The following is an 18,116-nucleotide window of genomic DNA, read 5'->3' as shown; positions in this document are numbered from 1 at the left end:
GCTATCTCAAGAGGTGTATCAGCACTGCTTCCGACGGGCAGAAGCGTTGGGAGAAGTGTGTGGCTGCCCAAAGGGACTATTTTGAAGGAGATTAGTGTAAGATTGTTGTATCTGAATACAAATATTTTTTTATAATAAAGGTTGGATACTTTTTTTGAACACTTACATGTACGTTTGTGTCATTACAAGTATTTTTGAAGACCTGAAGCTGAGTGGAGAATTGAGCCTTTTTTTGAACTCTTTATATGTATGTTGGGCTACGCAGTCATAGCTGCTGCAGTAGTGCTGTGCTTCTGGGGACACAGAGCCAAGGTGGCTTAGTTTGACAGCAAGTGCCACCTCTTTAAGAGGTCACTGAGAAGTGGCAAGTGGGTTACTACAGTTTTTATTAATATGAATTCTAAGACCATGTCCAGCCCTAACCGTGGGTTTGATGGCAAACTAGGCATGTCTGCACATGCACAGATCTTCTAAAATCCCATTAAATGCAATGAAACAAGAAGAGCTGACCAAGTATCTTGGCAGAGTAAAATATATGTACTTTTTGTTAGGAAATAAATAAACAACTCGGGCACCTTAGCTGTAAGGCCACTTTCACACACAGTGTTGGTAAAACACTGCGATTTTACTGCCGTTTTCAGACGCAAGTTACTGCGTACGACGGTGGTTTTTAACGCACCTGATCATTTTGTTGGGTGATAAGGCGCATTAAAAAGCGTGAAAATGTGGCACAATGGCGCAAACAGCACTTAAAAATCGTGACATTCGAAAACGCTACATTCAAGCGCATGTCTGCGAAGCCCCATTAAAAGCAGGGGGAGCGTTCTACTGCAATTACCGCTGTGGTAAAAAGCGCATGTGTAAGAGAGTGGCCTAAATATGTAAGCAAAACAAGTCTATATGTGTGGACTTCCTAATAAAGAATATTACTATTTTACTATGCCAAGTGCTGGAGTCTGCCGAGTCCCGTGAATGGCGGCAGCCCATGACTCGGAAGCTGGTGAACGGAGAGGCGGCGCTGGAGCTGCAGGAACGTGTGCTAGACCAGTTTTAAAAAAATACTCAGGAAAACTCCTTTTAACTATTTGTTGGAAACCTCTTACTACATGTTTCTCTGTGATATGAAATGAAAGCAAATCCTCTTTTAGATGTGATATGTATTAATGGCTAACAAATGATGATGTTAACAGTGCAGGTCCACTCAATACTACAATAAATTTCACTACATTTTTGATTAAAAGCATTTTTTACACGTGTAACTATTTAAAAATGTTATGTTTTCATGACAGGGTTATCAAATGGGAATCCGTTGACCAAATGCATGAATAATACATCGGTAAGTTGGGGGTTTTTTCTTCCTTTTTTTTTTTTTAAATATTGCTATTTATAAATCTTTTTACCCAAACTTATTGGCCTACATTTCTTAAAAAAAGCAAAACCTATTTTGCAGTGCTGAAATTGTAGAGAATAATTAGAATGAAGTGTTACATGGTTCAATATGAAGAGGCGCACATCTTTTCATATATTAAGTGGCTCTCTCAGCTCTTCCATGCGCTGACACAGAAATCGACTCCAGCTGGGAGCTGGTATTATTTATGCCAGTTTTTGCTGTAAAATGATACATAAATCTGTTTGTCTGGAGCGGCCATACTCTTATTCTAACAAGCACTATCCACTTTTTACAAAAGTGGCAGAGCTGGCGAGGGAACATAAAATTAGCAACATTTTGCCACTTTTCTAAGCCAGTATTCTGATGTAAAGCAATGAATAAATGTCCCAATATGTTTTTATATTGAGCATGTATGCCTATTTTATATCTGTTTGATGCAACCCATGATTTTATTAGACTTGTCGGCAGCCGCGGTGTGACACAGGTTACTAATGTTAAAGGGGTTTGGCACTATCAAAATATAGCATTTTTAATATGAATGTAGGCACTTAATAATCTACTTCTCCCCATTCTTCTGTATGACATCCACATACTCTGCTGGCCCTGCCGCCTCCCCTCCCCCATTGAAAAAATAGGTACTTATAGAGAGGCCTGTGACTTAGAACATCACTTGGCCTTTTCCACCGCACTGCCCTAGTTTCCGGTGTGCTGCTGTGAAGTACCAGGTCACATGCCTATCCGTAATCAGCCACTCTGGACAAAAGGAGGCTGGGCAAGCAGAGAACGTAGTTTTTTCATAAAGAAGTGCGAAGTAGAATTGAAAATGCTAGTATATTGTCTACATTGATATTAAAACGCTGCATTTTGATATAACCCTGTAGCGGCCAACTCCATTAAGCCTGGGTTCACACAGGGCGGATTTCTTGCGGAAGTCTTGGGGGTTTGCCGCAGCAAAAAAATGCAAGATTTTTGCAGGATAAGAGCAGCTTCAAAACCCGCAGCACTCAGCCAGTGGTTTTGGAGCGAATATGCCGCATGCTTTTCCGTTGCGGCTGGCTCTCCCAAAGAGAGGAGCAAGGCCACAACGGAAAAAAAAAAAGAATTGACCTGCTGTGTCCCAGGAGTCCACGCTGCAGTGCCGACTTTGCTGCAACTCATTGTCCACCTCGTGTGGACAAATCTCGTCCACATGGCTGGCTAGTGTCAGGATTAGCAGCCACAATGAAATTCCGTGGCAAATCCGCCCTGTGTGAACCAAGGCTTAAAGAGATTCTCTGGGAAAAGAAAATGCCCAACATTTAGATGGCCACCTCTTAACTCGTATACGTTCTGAAGTACCAAACAGGAGTGAAGTTGAACCTATTTTCCAGATATAGGGTATTCCTAGAGATGGCTACACAGTCCACCACTAGTAGAATCATAGAATGGTAGAGTTGGAAGGGACCTCCAGGGTCATCGGGTCCAACTCCCTGCTAAGTGCAGGATTTACTGAATCATCCCAGACAGATTTTTCTCAAGCCTTTGTTTGAACACTTCCATTGAAGGCGAACTCACCACCTCCCGTGGTAACCTGTTCCACTCATTCATCACCTTCACAGTCAAAGTTTTTTTCTAATATCTAATCTGTGTCTCCTCCCTTTCAGTTTCATCCCATTGCTTCTAATCTTCGCTTGTGCAAATGAGAATAGGGCTGATCCCTCTGCACTGTGACAGCCCTTCAGATATTTGTAGACCGCTATTAAGTCTCCTCTCAGCCTTCTTTTTTGCAAGCTAAACATTCCCAGATGCTTTAACCGTTCTTTATAGGACATGATTTGCAGACCGCTCACCATCTTGGTAACTCTTCTCTGAACTTGCTCTAGTTTGTCTGTCTTTTTTGAGGTGCCCAGAACTGGACACAGTATTCCAGATGAGGTCTTACTAAGGAAGAGTAGAGGGGGATAATGACCTCACGTGATCTAGACTCTATGCTTCTCTTAATATATCCCAGAATTGTTTGCCTTTTTGGCTGCTGCATTACATTGTTGACTCATGTTCAGTCTATGATCTATTAGTATACCCAAGTTTTTTTCACATGTGCTGCTGCTTAGCTCAATTCCTCCCATTCTGTATGTGCTTTTTTCATTTTTCTTGCCCAGATGTAGGACTTTGCATTTCTCCTTGTTAAATATAATTCTGTTATTCGCTGCCCACTGTTCAAGCTTTTCTAGATCTTTTCGAATACTCTCTCTTCTCTAGTGTTAGCTATCCCTCCTAGCTTTGTGTTGTCGGCAAATTTGCTCAGTTTCCCATCAATTCCCTCCTCCAGATCATTGATAAAAATGTTGAACACCACTGGTACTAGGACAGAGCCTTGTGGTACCCCACTTGATACATTCTTCCATCTGGATGTGCAGCCATTTATGACCGCTCTTTGAGTATGATCAATCAGCCAGTTGTGAATCCACCTAACCGTTGCCTTGTCAATCCCATATCTGGTCATTTTTTTCAATAAGTATGGTATGAGATATGTTGTCAAATGCTTTACTAAAGTCAAGATAAACTATATCCACCACCGCAGTTTCCTGATCAACCCAGTCGGTAATACTGACATAGGAGGAAATTAGATTAGTCTGGCATGACTTCTTTGTTTAATAATTTGTTCAAAGTTCTTTCCTGGTATAGAAGTCAGGCTCACAGGCCTGTAGTTTCCTGGATCCACCTTCTTTTCCTTTTTTGAAGATGGGGACAACATTTGCCCTTTTCCAATCTTTTCAAAGATTATGGCAAGTGGCTCAGCAATTACCTCCGCTGCTTCCTTTAGTATCCTAGTTAGCCAAGTGTTCCCTTACCATCTTTTATTCCCCCAATGGCACAGGGAAGATGAGTTGATGTTCCATCTACTTTCTAAGAGAAAACAGATACAAAATAGGAATTCAAAAGTCCAGCCTTCTCAACATCATTTTTAACCAGTTCACCATTTTCATTTGTAAGCATCCTATAGCATCTTTGACTTTTCTTTTGCTTTTGACATACCCCCAAAATCCCTTTTAATTGCTTTTGGCCTCTGTTGCAAGCCTCAATTTATTATTAGCGTTCGCTTTTCTGATACTTGCCCTACAGTTTCTGCAGTCTATGTTATATTCTTCTTTAGATATTCCCCCCTCTTTCCATTTGATAAACATATTTTTCTTCGGTTTTAATGTCTGCACGTTCTGTGTTCATCCATCCTGGTTTCTTTAAATTCTTCTCATTCTTCCTTCTTTTAGGGATTGTTAACGCTTGTGCTTTGAGAATCTCATTTCGCAATATTTCCCAACCTTCCTGGACATTTTAGTCCTTAAGAACATCCAGCCATTGGATTCTTCCTACCCTCTTTCTGAGTTCATTGAACTCTGCCTTTCTGGAATCCAACCTTGAGGTCTGAGTTTCCTCAGGTCTTCCTCCCTCTTTTATCCAAAATTCAAGGATAGCATGATCACTGCCTCCGAAGGTCCCAGCCATCCTTACTTCCTCAATCATTTCCTCCCTGTTGGTAAGAATTAGGTCCAATATAGCAGATCCCCTTGTTTTCGACCTTTTTGGAAGATTAAGTTGTCAGCAAGAGAGAATAGGACTTTGTTGGATACATTACTTTTACCTGAGAGAGATTCCCAACAAATTTCTGGATAGGTTAAATCTCCCATGATCACTATGTTATGTTTTTTTGAGAGCTTGGCCATCTGATGTAGAAAGAGTTCATCAATATCTTCTGCTTGTCCAGGTGGCCTATAGTAAATGCCTACAATAGTATCCTTTCTGTTTGTTCTCTTCTTGTATTCTTACCCAAACAGTTTCTACAGTACTCCCATGCTCTGAAGCTTGAATCTCAGTGAAGATGAATATTTTCCTAACATACAATACAACACCTCCTCCCCTTTTTTAGGTCTGTTTCTTATAAATAAGTTGTATCCTTCAAACCTTGTATTCCAATCATGTGTATCCTTCCACCAAGTTTCTGTGATGCCTATGACATCATATTTCTCTTCCTGTGTTAGCTCCAATTCCCCTTGTCTGTTTCCCTTGCTCTGTGCATTTGTGTAGAAACATTTTAGTTTGTGATCGGTGTCTCTTGCTCCTCTACTTGCCCTCTGAATTTTTTACTTTATTCTTTCTTTCCACTTCTAATAGCGAGGTTCTCAAATGTATTAATTAGCTGTATATGTTTACCTGTCTTTTAACTTCCCATCCCATATAGTTCTAGTACTTACTCTTCACTGTTGTTTCTCTACTTTCTGATATGGGAACTACATGTGAACAGTTTCACCCAGTCATATCTGTAGCCAAATGGCTGGGGTCTGCACATAGCATCATTTTAAGCCACATTTGATCTAAGAGTCGCATGTTGGGCACCCCTGCCTAAAGTGTTACCATATGAATAGTCCAGGAGCCTCTGGCAAGCAAGGAAAAATGTTTTCATAAGGAGTTCAATAAAATGGCCACAGGATACATACAGACCCCCCATAGAGGAAAGGATATATTTGGATTATCACTTGAGTGTGGGTATATATAAATCCTTTCCAATTTATTAACAGATGTAATTGTTTTCAGTACTGTTCTACCCTTTTCATTTGGTAATTCATATTTTCAGCTATGTTTTAACATTTCAACATTCTTGTTGACTGTTGTTAGAGTTGTTTTAAATCTGGTGTTCCATAACTTTTGCAAGTTTAAATTTGTTTTGTATTTCTATGTAAAAATGGAGGCTGAGCATATGTTAATGAAGTTCAACCTAAGAAAGGATGATCTGTCAAATGATACTAATGCAGTGATCGCACAACAGCAGCTTGAAAATCAAACTTTAAAAACAATTCCTGACAATGGGGAGTCTTCATCTGAATCTGATCTGCCTTGGGAGGAAAAATATGAAAAACTGTGGGTTGAGAGTGAGAAAAAGGATGTAAAAACGCATTTTAAAGGCATTACAGCTGAACTAAAGCAAAAGTTTGGGGAAATGTCTAATAAGAAAAAGACTTCTTTTAAGACCAAAAAAAGCCAAGATTGGAGTTTCTCTGGCCTGGATAACAGAGGCAAACATGTAGCAGAGGAAGAGCATGCTTCATCCTCTGAAGAACATCTATTAGCAGCTGAACCTACAAACTCAAGCTACATGGTGGCTGCACCATTGGCTGTTAAGTGGGAGGGAAAGGGTTCTGGAAACAATAATTCCATCCAGCATGACAATAAGACTGGAAGTGGATCTCAGGAGCATGACGCTGTTAAAAATGAGCCTTCTCCCTTAGTAGCAAAAGACAATCTCCCAGCGTATATGTTTAGTGATTCCATTGCTCCTGTGCAGAAGCATTTTGGACATAAGTTGTTGTCATATTCTGAAAAAGTAATGAAAAGTATCTCCAATCCGAGCTCTGGAAATGAGCCCTTCGAGAAGTATGAGAGGGTACCAAAGCCATTTAATAATGATGGCCAGCCTCAGCACAATAATCTGGAACATAATAATAATGGCCAGCCTCAGCACAATAATCTGGAACCTGAAGATATGCCTAAAGACTTTGTTTATGATGAACCTAGAGAGAATCTAGACAGACAACTCAACCAAGAGATGAGAAGATTTAAGAACGAGGTAGGAATGCTACAAATGGTATTCCTGAATTTGACAAGAGAGAGAAAACAACTACAGAAAGAGGTAGAGGTTTGCAGTCTTCAGGCCCTATGTCTCTGCTTCTCTCTGAACAGTAAATGAACTTTAATGTTTGTTTCTCTTGTCCTGTAGAAGAAGGTTTCAGTGGAGCCTACACTGTGAACTTTGGGTGCCATCTTGCCTTCAATATGTCTGTCATTAATCTTTAGAAAAAAAGGATTATCATTGCACTGTCCTTGTTTGCTGTGGTGTGTGCTTTGGTTACTTTTCCATTTTCAGTGTGTCCTGTGCCCTGCTCATAATTCATATTGGTTTTCACCTTTTATTAATGAGGCTTCTGTTGTGTGATCATCTTCATTAATCTCATAAGTGTAAACATCCATTGTCACGCGGTTTGCTTTATGTCCTTCTCTTTTCCTCCATCCATTTGCCTTTTGTACAGTTGTGTTTAATACAATAAAAGTCACTGGTTTTTAACTTTTTGTGTAGGTTGAGAGAGAGAAAGGAACTTCTCAAAGCAGACCGTTGGAACCCGAGGATTTAAAAGATGGCGTCAACCAGCCTGGTCTACAAGCTGAGCCTAATATTCGCCTGAATTCAAAGTCTAAAGCTAGCTCACAGAAAGGGTAAATAAATTGATGCTGCTACCACCTTGCTACTACTACTAGGATGCATGTATGCAAATGTTTGCCACTGCAAAAAAAATGTTTTTGATTTACTAATCAAAAACTCTAGTCGGTGCTCTGACCTTGTCATTGACCGTGCTTGTTCTTTTTGTTCTGAGACATACCTTCTTTTTAGTAGCTTTGCTATTATGATGGTCTGTAATCCATTTACTGAGCATCTTGGTTGATTTCTTTAGGAATAATGAAGTGGAAAAGTCTGTGTCCAGCCAAGCTGATGACAAAGCATTATCTAAAAAAGAAAAGCGTTTAGTGAATGGCAGCATGCTTGATGTATTTGATGACAGCAGCCTAAGTGAAATCTCACAGGAGGAGGATGGGAGGTAAAGTAAAGTCTCGCATTCATTCGAGCATGGGTGGAAGAAAACATATTGACCTGCAATATCCAACATAAATGATAGTTGTCTTTATAACAGTTATTTCAATTGAACTTTGTAGTGAGTCCTGTATATTCTAGCTTGGCAGCCCTACTAAAGGCTTGCTCCCATCATACAGAACAGCAGACGGGACTAACAGCATATCTCACTCGTACCAGGAACTTGTATGGGTTTTGGATGAAGCGTAGGATTCTGTTTCCTAATAGTCAACTGGCTCTATGTAAATTGTTGTCTGGCTTCAGAACCTCTAGTGCATAAACGTGACTTTATCATTCATGTAATAAACATTATTAGGTCCTGTATAGACTTTATTATTTATGTCCAATACACATGCTAGCTGGTTGGTCATCTGAGAGATTGCAGTAAAGCTGCCCTTACAAGCTATATGAAGGTCATTATCTGCTAATGGTTTGAGGTGTGGAAGGACTGTCCCCTCAATGGTAGATGTTGGGCAGCGGGAAGGATTGCACACGTTGGATTGGGTATCTGACAGCAACGTATTCCCTTCATCTATTGTAATAAACATGTATACTCTGCTCAACTACAGTAAGTGCGCATGTTGATGGAGGTGTCCCAAAGCCAACAGCTATCTAATGGGCATGACTAGCTTCAATTTATCTCAGCACAAATGCACTAGTATAGATAATGGAATATCATAGAAGCTTTGGTTTCAATCCGCTTTATGTTTTATATTTCTTAGGTCATCTGATAAACCTACAGGAAAACAAAAGGTAATTTTTTTTATTTATTTATTTTTTTTAAATCTTGGTTTTATGACTGAATTTCTACAAGTGTAATGGGGAGACTCGTTCTAAATGTGTATTTGTTGGCATGGCAGCACATTTCACCTCTTAATCTAGCCATGATTTTGTCAGACCGTTTCTCAGTTCAGTATTCTAGAGGAGGGTCACAAGCTCAGTGGGAGATGTAAACGGGACATATTGGTTGTCACCCACCTTTCTTGACAATGTTTTATCAACTTAACCAAAAAGGATAACCTGAGGTTACATCTTCCCCTTTTATTGTAAGGTGAAATATGGTATACTAGAACACTTTCTATACATTGTGCTTTATTTTTCATGATTGCTAAAAAGTGACAAAAGCAGAATACATATTTAAAATAATTTGTTTGGCCTACACAGATGAATGAAGATGTAGCTGATTATTCTCAGTCCTCTGACACTGCTACTGAAGATTCTGAATTGCCTACTTCAAATTTCACAAATGCCAGGTTACTCATCAAACAACTCAACCTTGATGGCCAAGGTAATGAAAAAATATCGATACACTTTCCACTTTATTTATTGATTTATTTTTAACAGCTGGGCATGCCATAAAATAATAAGAGGTTATACTCTCCTCTATTCAGCCCCATGGAAACGGCTGAGAGACTCCGGTGATCCTCCCAGTATATACCTCCGGCGAAAGTCAGGTGATCGCAGTAACCCCATCTCAAACTTTTGGCATCATGGCTCCCAGCATGTAAGTGCTGGTGCCAGGAGAATGGTCGGTGACACCGTGGTCCCTGATTAGCTGCAGCAATCACCTGACTTCTACCAGATATGCATACTGGGTGGGCCGCCGGAGCTGCTCAGCTGTTTCTTGGGGTATGAAGAGAGATCAGTATTGCCTCTTTTGTTATTTTATGGCATGTCCAACTGTTACTTTTTTATTTATTTATAAGTGGGACGATCTCTTTAATAAATGGATCATGGTTTCTTAACCACAATAATATTTGAAAACGAGTATCACTAGTTGCACTTGCAAAGTGACTGATGGGAATGTTCATATCTAGCAGTATAAGATAACCGTTTTAATGAGGCTAAGGCTACATGTGACCTGTTGGCTGACAGCACACTGTAAAAGATTTTGCATTACTTTTTCAGAGCTGCTCTTGGGCTGTTTTTTAAAACAACAACTAAAAAAAAACCGTACAATTGCAAGCATTTCGTAGTTGCATGCAGTGTACATTGGAAAAGTTGCATGTGAGGTGCATTTTTTTGTGACTGTCATGTCGTAGTCGCACTAGGTTGCAGGTTGTGACACTGTTGACAATCATTAGATGCAACATCGCATGCAACACATTTCACTGTGCAGCCCTAGCCTAAATGATGTCCAATATTTCTATCTTGCCACTTACTGAAATAATCCTATTCCGTCACACAATGACATCACTGCATTTTATAAGCGTGCATCCAGACATTCAGAGGTACACACATATACAGATGTATAGAGTGTGGTAGGAAAGTGCTAGTCACTATTTATTGTGTATACATATCTATATACTGACAGGTGAAGTGAATAACATTTCAATGGGACTGCCAGAGATAGTTGAGTACTTGTACTCTGTTATCTCCGGCTGTCCTATTGAATTGATTGCAGCGATGCGTGATCACCACTCCATTAATTTGGTACACTCTGGATTCCCGTACTTGTGAACGCTGGAGGTCCCAGTGATCAGACCCTCACAGATCAGAAACTTATCATGTGTCCTGTGGAAAACTGTAGTGAATTTCATAGGACAACTCCTTTTTAAACAAAACCTGTTAAATCGTATAAGCACCATAAACTAAGTTTTTGGGTTCATAGGGCGGGGTGCTGAAGTGAAAGGTGTGGGTTTTTGTGTGTTTTCGTTTTTGTATGCGAACCTGCCTTCTTGTTCCCTTGCTATTGGTCCTAGAGTTCAGTGCATCGGTCGTCTCTCCGCATTCAGTCCGCGAGCATGCGTACATAGAGAAAGGTGTATGCTTACTGAATGCAGAGATAAGTCAATTGCATTGCCCAGGCGCTAACTACTGGAGAAGAAAGCAAGGAAACAGGGAGACCGATGAGTATAAAGAACACACCAGACCTCATTGGCTCATGTCCTACGAGCCCATAGACTTAGTTTATGGTGCGAATACAACTTGACAGGTTTCCTTTAAGCCTTAACCCCTTCCCAAGCACTTCATGTAAGGCCGGTTTTACACGGTCAAAATTCTCGCGAGATTTGCTCGTTGTGAGACACACGAATATTACCCCATTGCTTTCAATGGAGCCGGCAGCAGCATTGCACCTGCTATGGCTGTAAGTAATAGCCTCTGGTCCAGATGCTGACACCAGAAACTGATTTGTTCAGGTCCTAAAAAGGGCTCATGGATCAGCAGCTGTTAATCGCAGCCACAGCAGCAGCTTTGAAGAAGCAGGAAGCCTGCTGTCCTCTGGTTCTTGCAGCACAGGAACGGTCAGTCCCTGCTGTGAAGACCCGGGTTATGGGATCCCTCTGCTAACATGCCAGCTTGGAGACCTGCAAAGGAAATACCATTTGCATGTATAGATCACTGCTGTTAATGGGCTGGTACATATCACTGATGCCCGTGATCTAATAGTTTGCGGGGATAATGTGCTCCCTGATAATCTTTTGCAGGACGGTTAAAAAAAAAAATTCAAAAAATCAAAATCTGAAGAAAGATTAGAAAAAAAATAATTAAAGAAAAATGTGTGGCATGGATGCATTTTGCATAAGCGTCAGGTGCTCAAGCATTAATACATACCTGTCATGAAAAACATAAAATAATTTAAAACCTAAAACCACCAGTCACAAAATTTTACGCTTTTCTATCCAGACTCTTACTGTTTTGGTGACTTTCCTAGAAAAAAAGTCTCTGTTTGGATGATTATCATCCAGAGCCGGTGGCTAAAACTAAGGAGCCAGCTACAATCCTAGCTAGAATGTTTTTGGTTTTTTTTGCCACTATAGCGATGTCGTACATTACACAATATACACTTGTATGACTTTGTTATGCATGGTAGAATTAGAGAATTGATTTTTGGGGTACATATTGATAGAACAAATACCTTTAAAAATTGCATTAGGAAAAACTGTATTTTTTTTCCTATTACTGACCATTTTTTCCTTTTTTAAAAGAAAGACCTAATTATTCTTCACTCCAATTTTAAGTAATATGTAAGCTCCATGTGTCCTGAAAAAAATGAAAACATTTTTGGGGTAGAAGAAATACAAAGTTTCACCTTTTTGGTATGCTACTGATTTTCTTATCAGGACAAAGACCCAAAACACTCCTGGTTATGAAGGGTTAACTAGTAAACAATCAATGTGGTATAACAGTGCTTACATTCTTGTTTTTTTTCAGATTCATTGAAGTTCTTGAAAATTCAAAATATTCTACACGAGTACGAACGAGTAATAGAAAAAGAAAAGGGACGGCGTGCACTTCTGTCACGTGAAGTAAAGAAACTGCGGACAGAACGAAAAGAAGTACAACAAATTATGGAAGAAAACCGAGAGCTCAAGTTTTTGATAGAACATCACAAAGTAGAATGGGAAAGTGACCTCAACAATTTAAGGTTAGAGTATTGCTTTTCTTTATCATCTTAAATCTAGACTAGAAAAGGCTTATTCTTATGTTGTAGCTGCGGGGTTCTAATTATGACCAGCAGGATCAACATATACCCTTAATATATAAAAATTGTCCTAGTGTGTGGCATAGCCAAAATCATTGCCAAACCAGTATTGGGATAGGTTAAGCATAAAAGTTATTCCTCTGCGGAAAAGTTACCAGTTCAATCCTCAGGGCCCTCTTACACGGGACAATATTGTTCAGATTATCGCTGGATCGTGCGAATGTAAACGATAATTGTTAAGAGTAAGTGCTGCCATTGACTGAACAACAAACGATAATTCATTCGCTTATCGTTCATTCCGTTTTGGCAGGCAAAAATCAAACAACGATTGACCTGTGAATGGCTGTTTGTTTACTGTGAATTAAGCCAGATGGAAGAGATCTCCGGCCGACCTCTGCTTGCACAAAGCTACACACAAATAGACTTTTGCCAACTGCTGTTTTGGAGATTCCTGCAATAGTCTTTGCTAGCGGAGTGGAGCTCACGGCGCTGCTATTTTATGACCACCAATATGTACTTTTTCTGTCTGCTGTGAGCAATCTGTGACTGCCCCTAGCAGGAAATATCTAGCTTGCTGCAGTTAGTGGCACCATAGGGCTCGTATGCATTCAGTCCCATGTGGAAATACTCGGCCACTGAAAGCATGAGATGCATGGAGCAACATGTAGTTACCAAGACCAGCATTTTAGCCATTGTTACAGGGTTTCTCCAGCCCTGCTTTATGGAGGGTTTGTTATATGCAATTATGTGGTCTAAATTAGAGTGCATGACCTTTTACTGAGGGCAGATCATCTCAAACTAATCTCATTGATTTTTGGCTATGTCACAAAAGGAGTGGATGAAGGTGATTGATATCACTCATCTGGATTTCATTAAAGTCTTTTGATACAGTTCCACGTAAAGAGCTTACAGATAAGTTAGTGAAAATTGGACTTAATCCTTTGATAGTCCAGTGAATTCTGAATTGGTTAAAAGATCGATATCAGCGTGGTGGTGTTAGCGGAGTGTATTCTGAACACGGACAACTTACAAGTAGTGACCACAGGGGTCTGTCCTGGGTCCTGTTCTTTTTAATATGTTCATAAGTAACATCGAAAGGTTTAATAGGTAAGGTCTGTCTGTTTTCTGAATTAAAAAACAAACAAACAAACAAAAAAAAGTGTGCCATTTTTAAGGGTAATACCCCTGGGGTGTCTTGAACATAGAGAAAGATTTAGCATTGGATACATGATCAAAACAATGGAAACTACAATTCAATGTTTCCAAATGTAAATAATGTACTTGGTAGAAGAAATCCTCAGGCTGAATATCATATCATCTGGTCTTCTGTGTTATCCAGAACTTCAGAGGAGAAGGATGCAGAGGTTCTGATTTCAGACAGCCTCAAAATAAGTCCACAGTACAATCAGGCAGCAGATAAAGCAAGCAGCTAGAGGTATTACCAGTAGAAAGAGGGAGATTGTGATCCCGCTGTATAGTACTCTGGGGAGACCACATCTAGAATATCATGTTCAGTTCTAGAGAGCTCATCTACAGAAAGCTATTAATAAGATAGAACAAGTCCAAAGATGGACTACAAAGATGGTGGAGGGAAAGACTTAAATTTGTATAGCCTGGAGGAAAGAAGGGGGAAGGGAATATGATAGAAACCTTTATATGTGTAATAGGTATAAATAAGATTCAGGAACTCAGGAAATGTTTTTGTTTTTTATTAGAAAGCTAAAGAGTAGAACAAGGGAGAAAAATTGGGAGCAACTTCAGAAAATGTTTTTTTTACTGAAAGAGTAATAGATGCTTGGAACAAATGTCCAGCAGACTAGGTTGGGAAATCAACAGTATGAATTCAAGCCTGGGATGAGCACAGATCTATGCTAAGAGAGAAATAGAAAGGAAATTATATAAGGGCAGGCTAGATGAACCATGTTTGCTTTTTCTGCCTTCAATTTCTGGTGTTTTCTATGACCAAAAGGTAACATACCCTGTTTTTATATTAGACTCACTCTTAAGCAAGAGGAGGAGAAACGGAAGAGTGCAGAAATGTTGTATGACAAGAGCAAGGAGCAACTAAGAAAGAAGGAGGATCAGTGTTGCAAAGAAATGGAGGAAAAGCAACATCTTGAATTAACCCTAAGAAATTTAGAACTTGAAATGAGGAGTCTGAAGAACAATATGAAGCAGGTATTAAGCATACTGAGTGTTGCACTTTTCCTTTCTTGTGTTATCCTGAATAGAGATGAGCGAGCATACTCGTCCGAGCTTGATGCTCGTTCGAGTATTAGGGTGCTCGAGATGCTCGTTACTCGAGACGAGCACCACGCGGTGCTCGTCTCGATTAAACGAGCACTGACCATTGAATTCAATGGAGCTGGCAATACAGCCGGCTCCATTGAAAGCAATGGGCTGCCAGCTAGTGCAGGATGAATTTTCGGGAAGGGCTTAAAAATATAAGCCCTTACCTGAAATTCATCCAGAAATGTGTAAAAAGTAAAAAAAAATATATACTCACCTTGTCCCGGCAGAACGATGTTAGCCCATTGAATTCAATGGAGCCGGCAATACAGCCGGCTCCATTGAAAGCAATGGGCTGCCGGCGATCGCACAATGAATTTTTGGGAAGGGCTTAAATATATAAGCCCTTCCCTGCAATTCATCCAGAAATGTGTAAAAATAAAAAATATATATATATATACTCCCCTTGTCCCGGCAGACGGAGTTCAGCTGCGGCCAGCTGGCAGTTCTCCTGAACTGCTCTCTGTAGTATTCAGCAGCCGGGGATTTAAAATCCCCGCCTGCTGAATGAGCTGCCTCTGGTCAGGCTGTGACCAATCAGAGGCAGCTCTCACTCACACCCATTCATGAGTTCATGAATGGGTGAGTGAGTGCTGCCTCTGATTGGCTCAGCGCAGGGGCAGCTCTCAGCTGAATGACAGCTGAGCTGAGCCAATCAGTGGCAGCACTCACTCACCCATTCATGAATTCATGAATGGGTGTGAGTGAGAGCTGCCTCTGATTGGTCAGGCTGTGACCAATCAGAGGCAGCTCATTCAGCAGGCGGGGATTTTAAATCCCCGGCTGCTGAATACTACAGAGAGCAGTTCAGGAGAACTGCCAGCTGGCCGGAGCTGAATTCCGTCTGCTGGGACCAGGTGAGTATATATATATATATTTTTTTTTTTTACACATTTCTGGATGAATTGCAGGGAAGGGCTTATATATTTAAGCCCTTCCCGAAAATTCATTGTGCGATCGCCGCTGTATTGCCGGCTCCATTGAATTCAATGGGCTAACATCGTTCTGCTCTGCCACAGCTGTTACAGCTGTGGCAGAGGAGAACAATCGTTATGCTGACAGTGGGGGGGGGGGGCTCACTCTTGCCACTAATGTGGCTTAATAGTGAGACCTCGGAGCCCGAAATGCAGCCCTGTATGTTACTCCTCGCCTGCCCTATCCATTTCTGTGTTTTTTACAAGACTTTTGTGATTTGCTAAGATTTTCACAAATGAAAACCTTAGCGGAGCACCAGTCATATACAAAAATGCTCGAGTCACCCATTGACTTCAATGGGGTTCGTTACTCGAAACGAACTCTCGAGCATCACTGAAAATTCGACTCGAGTAACGAGCACCCGAGCATTTTGGTGCTCGCTCATCTCTAATCCTGAACTTCAAAGAATAAAGTTTTTTTTAAATTTGCGTGGGATTTTCGAGACACTCTTTGGAAAGTGTGTGATGAAACCTCTTGCTGCAGCTATGTCACTTCCAAAAATAATTTTGAGTGGATTATCTCTTACCTTACCACCTTGTGCCCACTTGTAGTCTCCATTAATATACAGTCTGTTCTCTGTCCGCAGACAAGAAATTTGCAGTTTAATATACATTGTCACGGAGAGAGGGGCAATACCTATCGATCCTGCCTCTGTCCCCAATAATTCACACATAGACTATTCCAAGCACCTCGCCACTACCAATTTGTCACGGCCGAGCCTCGATCGATCACTCTAGCTGAATTGCAAGCTTGGAGTCGTTAGAATACAGGCTGATTTGTACCCAGCTTCCCTTGGTTTCTGCATGCAAGCGAAGCGAAAGCTCAAATCGCCACTTGATCCGTTCCAACGCACTCCAGCGCTCTACAGTGCTGCGCACATACACACTGCCACCACCAGATTTAACAGGTAAACTGGAACCCAGACTTGTGAATTATGAACACAATCTTCAGAGTTATAATTTATTTTAAGACTGACAAGGCTGACTAATAAATTGCAGATTTATTCTAAAAAATACTAGAAGTGCAGATCTATATAAAAAGGGTGTTACACATGAGTATAAGGGTATACACAACAAAACAGTATTTAAAAATAAACAGGAATAACATAAAAGAAAGATACCAGATTTGAGACACACAGCCCAAGGGTCTGATTGGCGGAGGTCAATTAGCATTCCCCATCACTAGCTAATTTGATTGCCATTGGAACAAAGGATTTCCTGCCCTTTTGGACATCAAAAGACCTGGGCAGACGCGAGGGAGGAAGGGGGGAAATTAATATTGAGTCTACCCAGCTTCTCCAGGGCCTTGAACGGCAAATTGATATAGATAGTTGGATGACACTTTATCAATATCTCTATATCACATGCATATCCTGACTTCCATATATTCTGCAACCATAAACACCAAAACACGACTTTTTGGTTTTCATCTCCTAATTGATAACACACTTGTAGAATATATATTATGTTTTTTGTAAGGCCAGTCCTAGCTCTCAAATTCATCCTTAATGGGACCATGTCCTTGGAGCATGACTCTGTACGGGTGAATCAGGGCAAGTGCTGTGCTGCATATTGTCACAAATATTTCAGATTAATCCTTCACATTAAAGTAGATTCTTTTATATATTAACCAACAACATAACTGCACACACTGAACAGATTTAGAATCAAAGACGCTTGCATGAGATGATACTTGTATCTACATGTATATGTACTGAATGGCGGAGATTTATACCATCACAAAATGTTATGGCCTGCATGGCATTCTTGGAATACAATATGAAGTTATTCTATCCAGTGCCATAGTGATGAGAATTATCACATAACCACTAGATATAAAGTTTTATCACCAGTTCTTTCTCTTTTAAAGGTTGAAGAAGAACGGAAAGAAGCACAGCGGTTATATGCACAAGAACACAATGCCAGAGTACTTAACGAAGATGCTTTAAATAATTTAAGAAAAAAGAATGAAGAGGAAGAAGCAAAAAAATTAAAGACTAAACATGATGAGGTACTCTAATAACATTCAGTTTCTCTAGCTTCTGTGATGACAGAATTATAAATTCAAGTTAGGCAAATGCCAACACATTTAGGATGAAAACCTAATCTGTGGCAAAGCTCAATAGAATGCCTGCTCAATATACTGCAATACTGAAGTATATTGTATAATTAATCAAACGATCACAAGTTCAAGTCGCCTCTGGGGGATAAAAAAAAAAAGTGAAGATAATTAAAATAAAGCCTTATCAATCGATACAAAAAAATAAAATGTAAAACTTTTCACAACCTTTCTGATTTTAAGCAAACTCCAAACAAAAGAAAAATAAACATATTTGGTATCACTGTTTCAATAAAATTCCAATCTATTAAAATACATTATTT

At 40.1% G+C, this 18,116-nt stretch overlaps 1 protein-coding gene across 5 annotated transcripts in view; it reads left to right on the top strand.

The window, feature by feature from the left end:
• The window catches only part of ANKRD26 (ankyrin repeat domain containing 26), an 80,365-nt gene that overhangs the window by 40,718 nt on the left and 21,531 nt on the right, over positions 1 to 18,116 (top strand). For 3 of the 5 annotated variants that reach the window (XM_066591823.1, XM_066591821.1, XM_066591820.1), the window contains 9 exons: positions 1,290 to 1,336; positions 6,114 to 7,052; positions 7,497 to 7,633; positions 7,870 to 8,013; positions 8,768 to 8,798; positions 9,210 to 9,333; positions 12,201 to 12,414; positions 14,466 to 14,649; positions 17,605 to 17,745. In XM_066591823.1, coding sequence (XP_066447920.1) covers positions 1,290 to 1,336; positions 6,114 to 7,052; positions 7,497 to 7,633; positions 7,870 to 8,013; positions 8,768 to 8,798; positions 9,210 to 9,333; positions 12,201 to 12,414; positions 14,466 to 14,649; positions 17,605 to 17,745 — 1,961 coding nt within the window. The remainder of the gene's footprint in view (positions 1 to 1,289; positions 1,337 to 6,113; positions 7,053 to 7,496; positions 7,634 to 7,869; positions 8,014 to 8,767; positions 8,799 to 9,209; positions 9,334 to 12,200; positions 12,415 to 14,465; positions 14,650 to 17,604; positions 17,746 to 18,116) is intronic. The other 2 variants (XM_066591822.1, XM_066591824.1) reach the window with 2 other exon arrangements.

This window comes from Eleutherodactylus coqui, chromosome 2, assembly GCF_035609145.1.
Source record: "Eleutherodactylus coqui strain aEleCoq1 chromosome 2, aEleCoq1.hap1, whole genome shotgun sequence".
NCBI lineage: Eukaryota > Metazoa > Chordata > Amphibia > Anura > Eleutherodactylidae > Eleutherodactylus > Eleutherodactylus coqui.
The sequence above is the reverse complement of the archived record's forward strand: the minus strand, read 5'-3'. Positions and strand labels throughout refer to the sequence as shown.